General features: G+C 50.9%; 1 protein-coding gene and 1 long non-coding RNA gene across 3 annotated transcripts; one reads left to right on the top strand and one right to left on the bottom strand.

Annotated features, from left to right (window-relative positions):
- Positions 1–321: 321 nt before the first annotated feature.
- ADCK2 (aarF domain containing kinase 2) lies at positions 322–15,166 on the bottom strand. 2 transcript variants are annotated; one of them, XM_019959185.2, is made up of 8 exons: positions 13,590–15,164; positions 11,751–11,897; positions 9,478–9,606; positions 8,423–8,518; positions 8,021–8,272; positions 6,379–6,507; positions 5,126–5,179; positions 322–741 (listed from the first exon to the last, which is right to left on the bottom strand). In XM_019959185.2, the coding sequence occupies exons 1-8, from the start codon at positions 14,517–14,519 to the stop codon at positions 601–603; spliced, it is 1,878 nt and encodes a 625-aa protein (XP_019814744.2). In that variant the 5' UTR covers positions 14,520–15,164; the 3' UTR covers positions 322–600. The 2 variants fall into 2 exon arrangements, with proteins under 2 accessions (XP_019814744.2, XP_019814745.2); XM_019959186.2 differs by having other exon boundaries at positions 686–822; positions 13,590–15,166.
- Positions 15,167–15,795: 629 nt separating this feature from the next.
- On the top strand, positions 15,796–18,497 carry LOC109558130 (uncharacterized). The gene is made up of 2 exons (XR_002180612.2): positions 15,796–16,326; positions 16,842–18,497. It is a non-coding gene; the product is annotated as an uncharacterized lncRNA (long non-coding RNA).
- Positions 18,498–18,748: the final 251 nt, after the last annotated feature.

Genomic DNA, 18,748 nt, shown 5'->3' with positions numbered 1-18,748 from the left:
AAATATATGCAACCCTTTACCAACAGGGCACATAATCAAAACATTTGAGGGGAAAAAACAAAACAGAAAAACAACACAAAATACCTGGGGGGATTCCCTGGCGGTTTAGTGGTTAGGACTCGGTGCAAAGGGCATGGGTTCAATCCCTGGTCAGGAAATTAAGATCTCGCAAGGTATGTGCCACACCCCCCCAAAATTTGGAAACCATGGGTCTACAGGATTCTGTGACATTTTCTAACCTAAATATCAGAGTCTGGAAAGAACCAGGAAGACCAGCCTGATCCAGGAGTACAGATGTTAAGAGAAGAGAAAAAACCAGAAAACAAAATAACTAAGTTTATTCATCCTCCTCCAGAGAATGTTTTCCCTGAAACAGTTTCTCTGACACCAGGCCCAGCTTCCATACCTGAGCTGTCAGGACCCTCCCTCCTTTTACTTCCCCAGGAAACCCAGACCTTTGGAAACAGATGCTTGAAACCAAACCAGAGTGAAACACAGTGGCAGGCCCTCCACAATCCCAGTCCTAGGACGTCCAAGCTGCCACAGAAGAGGCTGTTGGGAGCGGCCTCTTGTTCCAAGAGGAAGCCCCCACTGCTGCCGTCAGCGGGAGGTCACTAGTCCTTTTAGGAGGAAGGGCTTTGCTGCCTCCAGGATGTCCAGTTTAGGGTCCAGTGAGCGGCCAAGCCCCTCCAGCACCATGATGGCAAACACGATTGAAGCAAAGTTGCTCTCAAGCTTTACCTGAAACAGAGAAACAGGGGTTCTTTCCGAAGCCCACGGATAGACGGAGAGTATCCTGAGTTAACAGGTCAACATCCACTCCTGACAAAAAAAACAGATGATTTTTATCATCTATGTAATACTCTTACAGATAAAGGACAGATATAGTATGGACCTAACAGAAGCAGAAGATATTAAGAAGAAGTGGCAAAAATATACTTCATGACCCAGAAATGTATTTTTTCTAAGAATACACTGTATGACCCAGATCACCACAATGGTGTGATCACTCATCTAGAGCAGACATCCTGGAATGCGAAGTCAAGTGGACCTTAGGAAGCATCACTACGAACAAAACTAGTGGAGGTGATGGAATTCCAGTTGAGCTATTTCAAATCCTGAAAGATGATGCTGTGAAAGTGCTGCACTAAAACTCAGCAGTGGCCACAGGACTGGAAAAGGTCAGGTTTCATTTCATTCCCAAAGAAAGGTAATGCCAAAGAATGTTCCCACTACCACATAGTTGCACTCATCTCACATGCTAGCAAGGTCATGCTCAAAATTCTCCAAGCCTGGATTCAACAGTACGTGAACTGTGAACTTCCAGACGTTCCAGTTGGATTTAGAAAAGGCAGAGGAACCAGAGATCAAATTGCCAACATCCGCTGGATCATCAAAAAAGCAAGAGAGTTCCAAAAAAACATCTACTTCTGCTTTATTGACTACGCCAAAGTCTTTGACTGTGTGGATCACAACAAACTGGAAAATTCTTCAAGAGATGGAAATACCAGACCACCTGACCCACCTCCTGGGAAATCCGTATGCAGGTCAAGAAGCAACAGTTAGAACTGGACACAGAACAACAGACTGGTTCCAAATCGGGAAAGGAGTACATCAAGGCTAATTACCCTTGTGCACCCTGCTTAATTAGCTGGATGAAGCACAAGCTGGAATCAAGATTGCCAGGAGAAATATCAATAACCTCGGATACGCAGATGACACCAGCCTTATGGCAGAAAGTGAAGAACTAAAGAGCCTCTTGATGAAAGTGAAGGAGGAGAATGAAAAAGTTGGCTTAAAACTCAACATTTAGAAAACTAGGATCACGGCATCCAGTCCCATCACTCCATGGCAAATAGATGAGGAAACAATAGAAACAGTGAAAGACTTTATTTTTCTGGGCTCCAAAATCACTGCACATGGTGACTGCAGCCATGAAATTAAAAGACACTTGCTCCTTGGGAGAAAAGTTATGACCAACCTAGACAGCATATTAAAAAGCAGAGACATTACTTTGCCAACAAAAGTCTGTCTGGTCAAAGCTATGGTTTTTCCAGTAGTCATGTATGGATGTGAGAGTTGGACTATAAAGAAAGCTGAGGACCGAAGAACTGATGCTTTTGAACTATGGTGTTGGAGAAGATTCTTGAGAGTCCCTTGGACTGCAAGGAGATCCAACCAGTCCATCCTAAGGAAATCAGTCCTGAATAGTCATTACAAGGACTGATGCTGAAGCTGAAACTCCAATACTTTGGCCACCTGATGTGAAGAACTGACTTATTGGTAAAGACCCTGATGCTGGGAAAGATTAAAGGCAGGAGGAGAATGGGAGGACAGAGGATGAGATGGTTGGATGGTATCACCGACTCCATGGACATGAGTTTGAGTAAGCTCCAGGAGTTGGTGATGGACAGAGAAGCCTGGCGTGCTGCAGTCCATGGGGTAACAAAGAATCAGATATGACTGAGTGACTGAACTGAACTGAACATTCTTTTCCCTATCCAGTCATTTTCCCCACCATCCCATCTATTCACCCAACCCCCCACCCACTAGAAATAGTAAGAAAAAATCTGGGGGATGCAGTGTGTACAGCTCTTCTCTAAGGGAGGTGTGTGAGTATGTGAATGACTTAAAAAATACTAAAGTGAAAAGTTCACAGCCACACCAGAAACTGGGCTTCCCTGGTGGCTCAGCAGTAAAGAACCTGCCTGCCAGTACAGGAGACTTGGGTTTGATCCTTGGGTCAGGAAGATCCCCTGGAGAACAGAATGGCTACTACTCCAGTATTCTTGCCTAGAGAATTCCATGGACAGAGGAGCCTGGTGGGCTACAGGCTATGGGGTTGCAAAGAGTCAGACACAACTTACCGATTAAACAACAAACAACACCAGAAACTATAAATCTAAATATGGTCATTCTTTGAAATCCACAGTAGTCTTTTTGAGACCAAGCACACCTGGCTTTGATCAAATACAGCAGGGTTTCTTCCCCTTTGGAGCCAGGTTAACAGTAATAATAGTTTACATGGATTACCCAGTTAATCCTCAACTTCATTATGCCCGTTCAGTGGATAAGGAAGCTAAGGCTCAGGGTGGCTGAGTGATTTGCTCAAGTCCTCTGGGTGAAGAGGAGTCTGTTTGTTGTTAGTTTTAGTCACCAAGTCATGTTCGACTCTTTTGGGATCCCATGGCCTGTAGCCCGCCAGGCTCCTCTGTCCATGGGATTTCCCAGGCAAGAATACTGGAGGGGGTAGCCATTCCCTTCTCCAGGGGATCTTCCCAAACTAGGGATTAAACTTATGTCTCCTGCATTGACAAGAGAGTTCTTAACCACTGAGCCACCAGGGAAGCCCACATGAGGAGGAGTTGAGCCAGGATTTAAACCTAGAACAGGAATCTGCTTTCAGGTGGACAGAAGGTCAGGAAACGGAAGAATGACTCATGGGGAAATAACCTTTGATGAAAGTAAAGGGTCTTTTCTCAGTTAAGGCCCAGAAAGCTGTCTGAGGGGTCAGATGGGCAAATCAGAAGAAAGCAGCGTGCTACATATGCACACTCACGGTGGGAGTGTAAAATCGTGTAGACTTCTGTGGGCTGAAGCCTACCAGGCTCCTCCATCTATGGGATTCTCCAGGCAAGAATACTGGAATGGACTGACATTCCTTCTCCAGGGGATCTTTCCAACCCAAGGATGGAACCCAGGTCTCCCGCATTGCAGACAGACGCTTTACCCTCTGAGCCACCAGGGAAGCCCTGTATAAATCTATATTTTAGTTAAAAAAAAAACTATATCATCTAGCAATCCCAGTTCTGTGTAAATATCCAAAAGAATTTGAAACCAGGATCTTAAAGCAATATTTGCACCCTCGTGTTCACTGCAGCATTGTTCTTAGTAGCCAAGAGGTACAAGTGGCCCAAATGTCCATCAGAGGATGAACAAATAAAGAAAATATGGTTAAGTACATACAATGGAATATTATTTGGTCTTTAAAAAGGAAATCCTGTCATCTGCTGCAACATGCATGAACCTCAAGAACACTCCATTGAGTGAAATAAGCCAGTCACAGGACAAATACCATATGATCCTACTTATAGGAAAAATCAAGAGTCATCAAAACCATGGACCTTCTGCTTGCCAGGGGCTCAGGGAAGAGAGACACGGAGTTTTTGTTCAGTAGGAATAGGGGTTTTTTTAGAGATCTAGAGATCTGTTCCACAACTGTGTGGATGTGGTTGACACTGCTGTACGGTACACTTGGAGGTGGGTAGGGGTAAACTGTATATTAGTTTTTAACCATAATTTAAATTTTTAAAATTATTTTAAATTAAGCGCCTGGTGAAATATTTGAAGAGAATGGCTGTACTTGGCCCTCTCTCTGCTCTCCCATCCTGGGAATCACGATGACAACAGCAAACATCTAAAGCACTAGTAACCGTTGTGTCCCACACGGGTGTGAGGAAGGCTGTGTACCAATGGGGGCCCCAGGGCTAAAGAACAAAGTCACTGGAAGTGGGGCTCCCTGGTCAGGTGGCCTCAGGGGCCAGGGCGAGTTGCTTGGTGCCAGCCTCAAGGAATGTTGGGATTAAATCAGATACTAATAAATGTTATACAACTGAATTAGGTGGCTAAAGGGAGGTCAGAGCGCACTGATCACCGTGTCACGGCCTCATCTGGCCCTCCTGGCAGCCTCCAGGGACTTGGAGAGGCTGCCCAGGTCAGAGCTGGTGGGCACTGAGCTGGCTATGAGCCTCACCCTCCCCGTCCTAAGCAAATGAACTCCCAGGAGTGTGTTTTCATTTCCAGCTCTCTCCAAGCCAGCCCCCAGCAATGATGAAAGCTTTCCCTAATCCTAACATGAAATTTAATTCATTTTTAAAATAGAACTTGTCAAAGCTCTTAGAAAGCATAAAGTTTTTCCCCCCGAACCCCACCAATGATCAAAGGAAAACCTTGCTGGACATCAGGGAGTAGAAACAGCACTCTTAGCAGAGGGATCAGTGTGCAGAACGTTTCTAAAAGAGATCTTCCATAAGAGAAAAACCTGCCACAACCCTGAGGCCACTTGCCTTCCCCACAGACCTCCCTCCTGCCTGACCAGAGAGCGAGCTCCCCGCCCAGGCCTCACCTTGTGAGTCATCAGCAACTTAAAGACATTCGAGAGAAGGCTGGAAACTTGAAGCTGGAAAACAGAACAAAGAGCCTGAGAGCTACTGGGAGCCACTTCTCTCCCTTACCTGCCCCTCACCCACCCACACATCCACACCCACACCCACACACACCCCAGTGATCGGAAATGGACTGCCTGACAAATCCCCAAAAGGACTACATTCACACAAGCCCAACTTCCATCTCATGACTGAGTTCAAAGACCACCGCCCCCCCAGGAGAACTAGCCTAGAGGCCTCTTCCCCAGCACGCCCAGCACATACAGAAATCACATGGGAATAAATAAGACAGGCAGTGCCAAGGGCCAGCTGTCACTCCTCACTGCCCGGGGGCCACCTCTTGTTCTGACTCGATCTGGCTCGAGTGGACTTGGGAATGAACTTGGGAAGAAAAGTCAGCTTTGTTAGAACTGTGTGCAGAATTCAAAATGGGCTCCACTTCAAGTAAGGGCTTCCCTGGTGGCTCAGATGGTAAAGAATTCGCCTGCAATGCGGGAGACCCGAGTCCAATCCCTGGGTCCGGGAAGATCCCCCAGAGAAGGGAATGGCAACCCACTCCACTATTCTTGCCTGGAGAATCCGCTAGACAGTGGAGCCTGGAGGGCTATAGTCCGTGGGGGTTGCAAAAAGTCAGACACGGGTGAGCAACTAACACTTTCACTTTTCTGCTTCAGGTCTAAATAAAGGTTGTGAACACTAGGTGAGTTCTTTGTCTACTCAGGGGCCTCAGTGCTCTCTCCCCCACCCCATGCTCAGCTGAGCTCCATGTAGATGAAGCTGCAGAACAGCACCCGGGTCTGGACAGGTGTGCAGTATCACATGTATCACCCCCTCCCCCGGCAACCACCCAGGAGAGCCCAGTCAAGGAGCCACTCTTGAGAGCTGGAGATTTTAGTGGGCCTCCTTACCCCTGGAGGATGTGGGCAGAGGAAAAGGTTTGTTCTTTATCTGCCTTAAAACTCAAGCCATGGGGTAGGAGGTGGGAGCGAGGTTCAAGACGGAGGGGACATATGTATACCTATGGCCAATTCATGTTATGTATGGCAAAAATCAACACAATATTGGATAAGCAATTATCCTTCAATTAAAAATAAATAAAAAAAGAAAAACTCAAGTCCCCTCAAGACCTCTCCCTTAGACCTGCAGTTTGCGCTGTCCAAGGGCAAGGTCAGTAAACACCCCAGGAACCCCAGCCCTCCAGTGGCCTGCTCACCTTTTCCAGGGTGATGGTGTTCTTCCTGGCCTGGGTCACCAGCCGGGCCATCTCAGCCTTAAATCCCTCCACGTCCTCGCACTCGCTGGCCCGGGCATGGTGCAGGATGAGCTCAGCCACCCTTTGGCCCTGGAAGATGGAAAAAACATGCTAGAATCAAGAGGGCCTAACCCTGGATTCTCTGCCCAAACGCCTTCAGATCCTAGTTCTTTCCACCCCAGTTTCTCTACCCTCCTGCTTTTGCGCCCCACCCTCATCCATTTTTAACTTTACCTCACTGCCTTCCAATAATACCTGGTTGTCAATCAAAGCCTTTTGATCCTTTTGAGGCGAGGCCCCACCTGTGCTCAGCACAATCAAAGGCCAGAGCTGTGTGGTCTCCTTTGTCTCTGAGGCCACACAGGCCCAGTGGCTGAGTCTGGGCCCTGTTGCTCACACTCCTCACGGCACTGCTTGCCAACCAACCGGCCTGGCCCAGAGGCCTGGCTCCGGGGCGGACTAGCCATACTCTCCTCGAGGGCAGTCTTCCTGCCTGAGCAGAATTCCCCACTCACAGCCTGCTGGCTCCTCCTCCACCCAGGATGCTCCAAGGTCTTCCTAACACCCACCTGGCCCCCTTGGTCATGGCCAGGGAGCCAAGCTCTTCCTCCTTGACTATGACCTTCTTCCTTTGCCCAAACCTGTGCAGAGGAGAACCTCCCAGCCCCCACCTACCACTGCACCTCGGTCTTTAACCTTGGCCCGGGGACACTTTCAAACTGGCTCAGACTCAAGCCTCTGGTCTACCCACCTCCACCCCTCCTCCACCCCAGAAGCCTCCTAAGCAGGGGCTTCTCTCAATTTTGCCCTTTTTTCCCAGGTTTGTTTTTCTTTTTTTCCCCAAAAAATTTATTTAGCTGCATCGGGTCTTAGGTGCGGCATGTGGGACCTTTAGTTACGGTATGCTGACTCTTAGTCCTGGCATGTGGGATCTATTTCCCTGACCAGGGATTGAAGCCAGGCCCCCTGCACTGGGAGTGCGAACCACCAGGGAAGTCTGTCCAGCTCCGTCTTTCCCTGGGTCTTTCCTGCTGGAGAATTCACTGTCACCCTTGATGTGGCACTTTAGGTTGACTCTCATAAAGGTTTCGCTGAGTCCCTTTTCCTAAATAAGAATCCTCAACCACTCGCCCCTCAGAGGCGTGGGATGAGAAGTGAAAACCAGTCATCTCCTCCTGCCCCAGGTGTCTTCCCACACCTGGAGAGTAAGTTCCCTGAGCCGCTGCTTCTTTCCAGCCCCACCTTCTCAAAGCAGATAGCACACATTTGGGGCCGCTATTAGTCAAGAAGCTAGCATTTCCAAAGCCCAACTCTATAGTGACTGAGGAAAGAAGAGAAACCACCAGAACACCACTTGAGAAGGAGGCATTTCTTCCCGTCATCCTAAATCATCTGCTGCCGGGAACAAGCCTGTTCTATGGACCCTCGATGGCTTCATCTCCTGGGCTCCTCTTCCTCCTCCCTCCTTCATCTCTCTGAAGCACCCTTGGCAAATGCCAGCATTAACAAGAATGACAAACCCTGAGGAGCCCGGTGGTTTAAAAAAAACTCAGCTCCAACCACCTCTCCCTCCACCTCCCCTCCAGGGCCCGGCGGACCTCACCTGGCCCATGGCCACGGCCATGAAGACAGCCCGGAAGTTCCTCAGGTCTGCGGCCTGCAGCTCGGCCACGATGCCGGCGTCCAGCAGCACCAGGCGCAGCGGGCAGCGCGCCGGCGACACAGCCACCACCAGCGCCTCGCAGACGTCCACCGGCTGCAGCCGCGCCTCTGGGCCCTGGGCAAGACCGTCGGCGCCCTGGACGAGGATGTTCCCGGGGTGAAGGTCCGCGTGGACGAAGTTGTCCACAAATATCTGCAGAGAGACCAGAGCTACTCCAGGCTGAGTCAGCCTCACCATCCCACCTCCACCAGGCCACTCACGGAAAAGCTTCCAGGGTGACGGCGAGTTCCCGGAGATCTAGGACAAGGCGGAGAGGCGGCACGCTCCCCGCCGTGAGCTCACCATCTTCAGGAGCATGTTGATCCCCAGCCGCGCAATCTTCCTCTTCACGTCCAGGGGAATCCCTGCGTGCTGGTAGCTGGACACGGGCACACTCTCCTGTGAGGAAGTCGGGGTGAGAACCGCTTCAGTCGCACAGCCCGCGACTGCGCAGCTCCTCATCCTCCCGGGGACACACAGCTGCTGCCTTCCCTCTGACTGGGGAGTGACCCGAAGCGTTTTTCCTTTCCTATAATGCCTGTGAATCCGTCACCCACAAATGAGTTGTAACCGACGTTTATGCTTCCCTTCTGTAATACGTCTCAAAAAGTCCCATAGGTTCCCCAGGGAGGAAACCCACTGACTGCCGCCCACAGGTGAGAGAGGCTGTGAGGTCAGGGTGAGCTTGTTTCTAGTCAAGAATCAGCCAACAGGGACACGAAGGAGCTCTGTGACCTCACTGGAGGAGAAAGAAAAGGAAGAGAGAAGAAAGGGGACCTGCTCCATAGGCACCTGATGCAGGTCGGTTATTTAATTGTCAAAGCAGCCTATTGAGATAGATCTTGGAATCCTTAATTAACAAATTAAAGAACTAAAGCCCAGAGAGTTTAAGTAACTTGCTCAAAGTCACACAGCTAGCAACAGTGGGTCATTCAGGCCACTCCTCTGGGTCTCATTACCATCTTTACAAAGGAAGCTGGACCAGAAGACAGCTAAGCCCATAAGGCCCTTCTCTGTGTGGAGGGCGTTTTGCATTCAGTGTGTCATTGACTCCTAAGACAGGAAGGGTATCCTGCTGTTCTACAGGAAGTAACTGAAGCCACCCAGCAAATATTGGGTTGGCCAAAAAAGTCATTCGGGTTTTTTGTAAAAGTGTACGGAAAAACCAGAATCAGATACAATTGGCAGAGCAGACTTCCAGCAAGTCTGAGGGCAGGGCCAGGCTCTTCCCGCCTTGCTACCCTACCTCCCACCGTCAGGCGGCTCCAAACCCCTCTTAGACTCAAGCCTTCCTGTGCAGCAGAGACAACCTGGCTGTGAGTAAAGGGCAACCGGCTAGGGGAAGCTCTCACTCTTACTTCATATGTCTCCACCAGGACATCCTTGGTGACGAAGGGACGCAGAGGCGTGGGGAATTTGACAGAGTTCACATTCAGGAAGTTGCACTGGAAGAGTTCAAGATTCCGAGCCTCGTACCGCAGGTCGATCTACAGACAAGTGGAGAGAAGAGGTGAGGGAGGGGGTAGTCTGGGCCAGGGACAGCAACGCTGAACCCCCCAAGAGCTGGCAGAGCCTGAGACTCACCTGCCTGCCCCAGCTAACCTCCTGCAGAACTCCCAGGACACTTGAGGGTGAGGGCTGCCCCGGAAGTCCCAACCCCCCATCCCTCCCCACCACATGACTCCAAGCTGCAGACAGCAGAGACACTGGAGAACTTATCAGAGTTCATATTCACCCCGCCCCCAGGAGTCCCTGCAGAGGATTCCTTCTCTCTCACCCTTCACACCCATGGGAGACTCGCTGCCATCAGCTCTGCAGCCCTCACCACGCTCAGAGCTGTTCTTTTCTATCCCACTGTTCCTCCCAAGGTGACTTGAAACCAGTCACCTGAACCCTAACAAAGGTGTCTTAGTTGGGCTCCCTGTCCCCCACCTCCCCTCTCTACAATCCATCTGCTAGTGCCCCCCACCACCTGCAGGATGGAGTCTGCATTGGTTAGGATGACGTCCGAGGTGGTCATGGTCTGGGCCCTGCTTCTCCCTCCAGGTACATCTCTTGTGATATGGCCTCCTTCTTTTACAGCCCCAAACTCCGGCTGCACCCAATCTGTAGACCGGGAATGTCCCAGCCTGCCTAACACTTCCCCTCTGACTGCCTTCTGTACTCCACCTGACTGGAATGTTCTTCCCCCATTGGGTCTAACTGCGGACACTCTCCTTTCAAGACTCTGCTCAAGTCTGGGGAGCCTGGACCCACAGGGTGGAATAACCACTTCCTCTGTTGGGCCTCGGCTAAGCCCAGCTGAACCCGTAAGAACTCCTATTGTAACTAGCACTTGTGCTACAAATATTTCACATCAGCCCTCCTCCTCCTAGTATATACTTCTTGGGACCAATCAGGAGGGCACATTTGCCCAGCCAGGACTGGGTCCCACCATCACAGGAGATTCAGGGAACCCCACTTGTTTTCTTAGTTCACCAGATCCTAACAGTTTTTAATACTTGTTGTATGAATTTATAAATGAACATCCATCCCCCTACATACACCCAGACTCTAAGCTTTCAAGCCAGGCAGCATTATGAGACCACCGAGAGCTACAGCTGGTAGGAAGAGTTGATTTTTAAGGCAAAATGGGGTGAGTTGTAGAGCTGTAGAGGTCTGAACTTGAAGTGATGGGATCTCACAATGTGTATCAGACTTCTTGAAGCAGAACTGAAGCTCAAGCGGGTGGTGGAACTGAGAGTATAAACACCAAGATGGGTGTTGGAACAGCAGCTATTTTTCTGTTTTAATTTTATTATCAAAAGTAGACACCTCCATATCATAAAGCCAAGCTTTCTAAACATGAAAATGCATCACTGGGGCTTAAAACCCTAAGTCAGACAATATAAATGAAGATTGGGCACACGGCCTCTGAAAGCCTGTCAATTTCTGTGCCAACTGCCAGGAAGCCAGCACAGATGGCTCCTTGGAGCCCTGAGTGACTCCACTGTGTCTACTGAGTCTGGCTCCTTAAACAGGTGTCCCAAAGGCCCTGCACAGGGCCCTTGTCTACTCATTAAACCCCAGAAACAAAGGAAAACCAAGGCACAGTATGTGACTTCGCCGATTCTTCTCCTGGAATGTGGCCATTGATTGCAGCACAGATAATGCTATCTGTTCCACCAGACTCATTTCGTTTGCAGCCCACGCTCTATGCAAGACCGCCTTCCCCAAATTCCCTCGTAGTTACACTGGGCCTGACATGTAGCCTTGGAAGAAGTGAAGTTCATCATTTCCAGGCCTGGCCACAGAATCCTTTATGTGACGCTTCATGGTCTCTCTCCCCATTCCACACTAAGCCCAGATGACTAATTTTGGAGGAAACTGGGTCCCTGAATAACAATGGAGTGGAACTCCCACCTGCTCCCTCAGTTTACCTGCATGGAACTTCCACAGAATAGCAAGAAATAACCTTGCTGCCTTAACTCAATGAGGTTTGGATATTCTTTGTTATATCAGCTATCCTGACTAATATTCTACATTAGCCATAGTGCCCTGGGAAAATGCTCATCCATTCAGCATTTACTAAGCAGCTGCTAACAGCAAAAACTGTCGTGTGCTATTTACGATTGAGAGAAGGCGAATTCACCTGCTGCACCATAAGCTTCTCAAATTCCTCCACGATCTCAGGCAAGCTGAGCCACTTGATTCCTGGCAAAACTGTGAGGACCCGGCTGCCCATCTTCATCAGCAGCAGGTCCATCTGCACCTGAGCGAGCAGGCCAGGGTGCAACACCTGCCAAAAGAGGAACAGTGAGACAGAGGAGGGATCAATCAGGAGGGCACATTTGCCTAGCCAGAGCTGGGTCCCACCATCAAAAGAGATCTAGGGGACTTCCCTGGCAATTCAGCAGTTAAGACTTCATGCTTCCAATGCAGGGGGTGCAGGTTCGATCCCTGGTTGAGAAACAAACGTCACATGTGCCTTGTGGTGCAGCCAACATCCCCCCACAACCCCCTGAAAAAAAAGGACAATCAGCTGGCCGAGGGGAAGCAGGTCCAACACCCATTCCTTTGTGCCTTCCTGAGGGGCAGGAGGGCAGCTCCCCTGAGCGGCACTCAGCTTTGCTGGGAAGAACAGGTTGGCCTCCCTTCCAGATACACTGAGCTTAGATCAGCGGCTCCCAAACATCAGCGAGCATAAAAGCCAACATGGGCTGCTTAGTAAAAGTGTGGACCCCGAGCCTCCTCCAGGACCTACTGAATCAGACTGGCTGGGAGGCCAGGTGGAAATCTGCATTTTACTGAGTGTCCAGGTAACTGAGTCAGGTAGTCCCAAGCCTGCAAAATACTGCTCTAGAGTTACAGGACTCCAGAGGTGAGATGGAAAGAGCTCTGGGTTTCAAAAACTCCAGTTCTGCAACTCATCTCCTGGATGAAACTGGACCGGCCACTCAACCTCTTCTCAGCCTCCTGTTCCATCATTTAAAACACGCAGATAACAGCCTCTACCTCCACCACAAATCCTTTTCAGAATAAAGTGGAATATAAATAAACATGTAAGAAAAACTAGTACAGGGACTCCCTTGGTGGTCCAGTGGCTAAGACTCTGGGCTCCCAATGCAGGGGGCCCAGGTTCAACCCTTGGTGGGAGAAGGAGAATCCCGCATGCCACAGCTAAGAACCAGCACAGCCAAATAAATAAATAAGCAATTTTTTTTTGAACCTGTTTAAAAAAAGAATGCCCATCTCAGGTACCTCATACATATGAAATAAAGCATCTGACTTGATGGGCACATATACTCCTTTAGTCTCCCACAGAGCACAGGGAAACTTCAAGATACTTTGGACAAGTGTTTCCTAAACATGCCTGATGTTGCAACTCATTTGCAGCAATTATAAAAGGCCAGGTCAGGCTCTCCCCTTAGAAATTATGATTCAGCCTGTCTCAGTAGGCCCCCGTGGGAGGGATTTTTCTGTGAGGGTGAGAACACCAGGGTATTGGCTACTAGGATCCGCTAGTTCTCCTGGGGGTGTTCGGATCAGGGATGGAAAGGTGTGGAGAGGAGAGATGAGGGAGCCGGGCAGGGGTGACTGGAAATGAACAGAGAAGGAAGCTGATGTTGTAAAAATGAACGCTGCCCTCTTGGACTCGCCACAGTAACACCTAACCTAGTCTCTCCCATTTATCCTGACCCCAGAGCCAAGAGGTCAGCTGGATGGATGATAGGTCCTCCCCCCGCAGAGAGAGCCAACACCAGAGCCTCTTCATCTTCCTTTTTCAGGCCATTCGCATCACTCTCCTTCAAGCCAAGAAATCAAACAGCTTGTGTGTCACAGGTACTCAGATAATGGTCAAGCTGAAAGAAATCAACGGAAGGCAACGTGGGGTAATTTGCAAAGGGTTGTATCCTGACCTGGGTAGCTCGGTGGAGTTGGTGAGGTTTTAGAGATGGGAGGGCCTGGCTGCAAACATTAGAACACTTACTTTCACAGCCACCGGGACAAGGTGATCTGGCTCCTGTTCATGGGCGGTCCCTGAAGCGTGAGACAAGGATGCATTGGATCCAACCAGGTCCGGTTTAGGGAAGAGCAGCCTTTCTACAAATGACTGGTCGGCAAGACTCTCTTGAGGCCTCCCGGCCTTCTCCAGGCGTCCAGAGAGCTCGCCCAGCCCCCCAGCTGCCCCAGTTTCAGAGAACTGCAGTATGGAGGCCGTGGCCAGTCTCTGGATGCTGTCGTTCTCCAGGAAGGCAGGATTGGCACGCGCTTTGTACACTTGGGCCACGCAGCCGGAACCCACTGGCTCTTGCTTCTCAAAGCAGAGGACCCTCCCCCAGTCCTCCCCAAAGGCCTGGCGCAGGATGTGTTCGGTGTGAGTCCAAGGATGGGGCGACACCTGGACGTGCAGCCTGGAGAACTGGGCGCAGAACGCCTCTGAGAAGAGATCCCGCCGGGTGCTGGCCCACTGGCCCAGTTTGATGTAGGTGGGGCCCGAAGTCTCGGTGGCTTTCAGAAGCAGGTGGAGCCACAGACTGGAGACACTGGGAGCCAGGTAGGTGAGGGGATAGAGTAGGAGGAGAGGGAAGAATTTTACCAAGAGAGCCCCTGCTCTGAGCCAGATGCGCACGTGCAGGAGGAGCCAGCCCAGCCGCCCCTCCGGAGGGACTCTTTCCAGCGGCCCATTTTTAGCCAGGTCACTCCAACTGGTGGTCTGCCGACGTACGCTCTCCGGAGCCCCCTCGCCAATGTCCTCACAGGTGGAGACGAGTTTGGGCAAAGTGCCAAGCAGAAGCCAACAGAGTCTAGCCTTGCGACAGCCCCCAGAGTGTCTCAGAAGGCCGACTTCCTTTCTGAGCGCAAAACCTCTCAGGTGCGCCAAGCAGACCCTGAGAGAGAAGCGCCAGGGGGTCACCATCCTCTCCCAGAGGTCACGGCCTCCGTTGCCTGCCTCCACTTAAGGAGGGCCCATCTATGTTCCTTCTTTCCGCAAGGAGGACATGAGTCCGGGCCTCCGCTGAGTATTCCGTTTAAGAGCGGGGCGGCAGCGAGATGAAGGGGGCGCGCAGACCTGGCCGCCCGTGTGCAGTCCCCAGGACAGGGACGTGACCTGCGCGAGGTGGCCGCGCGGGCGGAGACGGAGCCGGGCGACCGCAGGGTCACCGCGCACGCCCGCCGGCGCCAGAGTGCACCCGCCGAGGGCCAGGACGCAGCAGGTCTGCGCGGAGAGGGGCTCGAGGGGGACAGATCGGAGGGCCGCGGTGCGGGGAGCCTGGTGGGGGTGAGGAAGAACCAGATAAGGCGAGGGGTGGAGAGCTGGGGCCGGGGGCGGGGGCAGCGCTAACGGCGGAGGACCAGGGCAGCGAGCGCGCGGTGGGGAGGAGTCGGGTGGGGGCTCCAGAGAGCCGAGGTCCCAAGGGCACTGGAGGTCTGGGCGCCAGGGGCGCGGAAGGGGAGCGGAGGGTCGCGGAGCGGAGTACCGGAGATCGGGACCCGGGTGGGCCGGGGGTCCGAAGACCCGGGATCTGGACCCGGGGGGCCGGGGAGCAGGGATCCAGACGCCCAGGCCGCGCAACGCGCGTCTTCCGGGACCGCCCGCCTGCCCGCCGGCTCGGGAACCGCCCCTTTAAAGCGAACGCGACCCAGACTCCGGCGGAGATTTACCCGGCTCACGGGTCCTGCTGCTGCTGCTGCTGCTGCTAAGTCGCTTCAGTCGTGTCCGACTCTGTGCGACCCCATAGACGGCAGCCCAGTAGGCTCCTCTGTCCCTGGGATTCTCCAGGCAAGAATACTGGAGTGGGTTGCCATTTCCCTCTCCAGTGCATGAAAGTGAAAAGTGAAAGTGAAGTCGCTCAGTCGTGCCCGACTCTTAGCGACCCCATGGACTGCAGCCTACCAGGCTCCTCCGTCCATGGGACTTTCCAGGCAAGAGTACTGGAGTGGGTTGCCATTGCCTTCTCCGCCTCGGGTCCTGGGGTCCCACAAATAGAATTAACGCCACACACGCCCTCCACACCTGGTCTCTCCACTGTGTGTCTGTCTCTCCAATGACATTGTAGCTTTCCTTACAAAGAGCGTGGAAACGCGGAACGCCGGGTAAATTGACAGCCGGTTCCTGAACACAGGTCTGGTTTTCAATAGAGCGGGACCGGGAGGGTGGTGGGAGGAGCGGGGTGGGGGGTGTTGTCCTTGGACGGCGGGATTCCCAGGCTGCCCTGATTTGAGGAACGTATTTGGACCCGGGGCTGTGGCTCCGTAAAGAGTGATCATTCATTCAGCCAAGTCTATATTTCTTAAACTCAATCTAATATTTATCGAAGCTCAATAATATCTACCGTGCGAGGTCCTGGGAACATCTAAACACACATCCTGACCTGGCAGGCTTATCACTTTTGAGGAAGATCCCACCGTGAAAGAAGGGAACAATGGGGACGTGGCCGAGCTGGGCCCTGCGGGGCTCCTGGACACGAAGGTCTCTTTGTCCCTCATTTCTTGTAGGCAAGACTCCAGCCTCCACGACCTTCTTTTAGTCCCAAAGGTCAGAACAGTTGCTAATCAAGGGAGGAGCAGCCAGGAAACCACCTGAGGCAAGATCAAAGGGTCATCAAGAATTAGGAGACCTAACCATCCAAGCCCCTGCACACCCTAACCTTGTCAGCAACCTCACCTTTTTGAAACTTTGCAGAAGAAGAATGCAAGACTGTTAGCATCTTGATCCTTCTCAGGTAGGCTTGCTGGACTGTAAACCCCTCCCTCTTTACCAGCGAGGGGGGCACAGTTCTTGAGGCGCTAGCCTACTGTGTCCCCCCTTTGTCTGGCAAACTAATAAAACCGCTCTTTCCTTCTCCTCCATAACTCTGTCTCCATATTTCTGTTTGGCACTGGTGCACAGAGCCAAGATTTGGGCAACGAGGAGAATCCCCCAGGATGGCAGCTACTTGGGAGAAGACGGGAGGGTGATACGAGTGGGAGGGTGTTCAGCCGCAGAAAGAATTAAGCCCCCAAATAGGAAGGTGTTTGGTGTGAGGTTCTGGGGGAGTTTGTTTAACTATGAAGAACCAGAGAAGGCCAGATAGCTCTAGAAAGCAAAGAGGAGCAGAGCAGAGCTTGGAAATCAGCCAGGACAGGAGGGAAAAGCCAGTGGGCTTCTACTCTGCTGTTTGGGACTTGGAGGCTGACTGCGCTGGGGTACCACAGTCACCTCTACATTCACGACCCTTTATCTCCACGTGGGTGACAGCCTTCCAGAGAAGTCTGCCAGGGACTCACAAGTGGAATGACTGTGGAGACATGGCCCATGCCTGCTGCTGGAAGTGTGCCTGCCACTCACAGCCTAAGGATTGCGGGAAAACTTGGGGACTCCTGCACTGCCAGCTAACAATCCAACTCCCACTTCCCAAGATGTGCAGACCCTTTTGAAGTTCCCAAGACAGAAGTCATCCTTAACTCCGCTGGTTTTAAGTACGGCCAGCCATTAACTATACTCTCCATTTTGTACCCTCAGAGTACAAAATGAAACAGGGAAAAGGCTAACAAGAGTTTTGCCAAGAGAATCCACTGGTCATAGCAAACACCTTCCAACAACACGAGAGACGACACTACACGTGGACATCGCCAGATGGTCAATGCCGAAATCAGATTGATTATATTCTTTGCAGCTGAAGATGGAGAAGCTCTATACAGTTAGCAGAAACAAGACTGGGAGTTGACTGTGGCTCAGATCATGAACTCCTTATTGCAAAATTCAGACTTAAATTGAAGAAAGTAGGGGAAATCACTAGACCATTCAGGTATAACCTAAATCAAATCCCTTAGGATTGATTATACACTGGAAGTGACAAATAGATTCAAGGGATTAGATCTGATAGACAGTGCCTGAAAGAAACTATGGATGGAGGTTCATAACATTGTACAGGAGGTGGTGATAAAAACCATCCCCAAGAAAAAGAAATACAGAAAGGCAAAATGATTATCTGAGAATGTTGGGTGCCGGCGTGAGGCACTCTGCCCATGGCAAAGGTCATGAGGAAGGAGGCTCGACATACGCAAAGGCGGGATGGAGCCTCAGGAGTCCCCCTGGAAATCCTCGAACATCTACCCCCATAACCAGAGCCTGCCTACTTTACTACTTTGTGCTCTCACCTATACCTCTGACTTTATGGGGGGCTGTCCCCCACCACCTCTTTCGGAGAAGGAGTTAACTTAGAGCTCCAGTTAATAATAATTCCTGGGCGTGATAGGAGTGTTTCAACCTACAAACTCCTCTGAAGGTTCTCTAGCCTGCCTGACACGCTTGTCCGGCCACATGTGATTGCTCACAGCCTCCCAACCGTGAGAGGCACGAGATGCTTTAAACCTTCTAAAAACAGGTTCCTTAGACAAGTTAGAAAACCATTAGTATAAGTATAGTGGGCTGATTAGAAATTGTATTGGTGAAGGGTTTTTCATTTGTTGAGCCAATGTTTGTTGCTAAGACTCCACATCCCCTGCCCTTACACACATTAATGAATATGTAGAAGAAATAAGTATTAACCTTTGATATAAATCACATTATACCTTAGGCTAAGTAAATTCTTTCTTTAACTAAAACCCACTACACCCTCACCCTATAGGAACGTAACTTTATTTGGGTGGCGTCTGTTTTAAGAATAATCACCCTTGGAGAAAAAAGTGTTCTGGTTGACTGACCACTGTCACAAGGAGAGGGTCATAAATTGTCAGCAGGCCCCCCTGGCCAGAAGATGACGTAACACCCCTAAGACCTCTGTATACATTTGTATGAAGCACCTGACTTTAATAAAAGTCAGGACTGCTGTCCCCACATGACTTTTGTATAACATCTCAGTGTATAAAAACAGACTCTGGAAAATAAAGAATTGGGATCAGTTCCTCGAAATACTGGTCTCCCCATGTCTCTCTCTCAAATTCTGGCTGAGTCTCCATCTGGAGCGCGGAACCCACCAAGCTTACTAATTTTGCCTGGACTTCTAAGATCCAACCGGGGAGGCCTCAGTGTCTCCTCTCCTTCGGGAGAACGGAAGGATGCCTGCGGCCTACGTAAGTGGTGCAAGCTTCTTGTCTTGAAGTTTTATTGGTTTCCCACGTAAACCAAGCTACTCAGCCTCTTTTCTCCACTGAATTTTCCTG

The sequence above is a fragment of the Bos indicus genome, chromosome 4 (genome assembly GCF_029378745.1).
Source record: "Bos indicus isolate NIAB-ARS_2022 breed Sahiwal x Tharparkar chromosome 4, NIAB-ARS_B.indTharparkar_mat_pri_1.0, whole genome shotgun sequence".
In the NCBI taxonomy this organism is placed as follows: Eukaryota; Metazoa; Chordata; class Mammalia; order Artiodactyla; family Bovidae; genus Bos; species Bos indicus.
Note: the sequence above shows the minus strand (reverse complement) of the source record. Positions and strands in the feature narration are given on the sequence as shown.

What these genes read in the sequence shown, in the direction of transcription:
- ADCK2 (XM_019959185.2), bottom strand. Translation starts at nt 14,519, where the DNA reads ATGGTGACCCCCTGGCGCTTCTCTCTCAGGGTCTGCTTGGCGCACCTG. An exon ending in TCCTGGTGGAGACATATGAA is followed by an intron (nt 8,519 to 9,477) that starts GTAAGAGTGAGA and finishes ACTTCCTCACAG; the next exon opens with GAGAGTGTGCCCGTGTCCAG. An exon ending in TCAACATGCTCCTGAAGATG is followed by an intron (nt 8,273 to 8,422) that starts GTGAGCTCACGG and finishes GTCTCTCTGCAG; the next exon opens with ATATTTGTGGACAACTTCGT.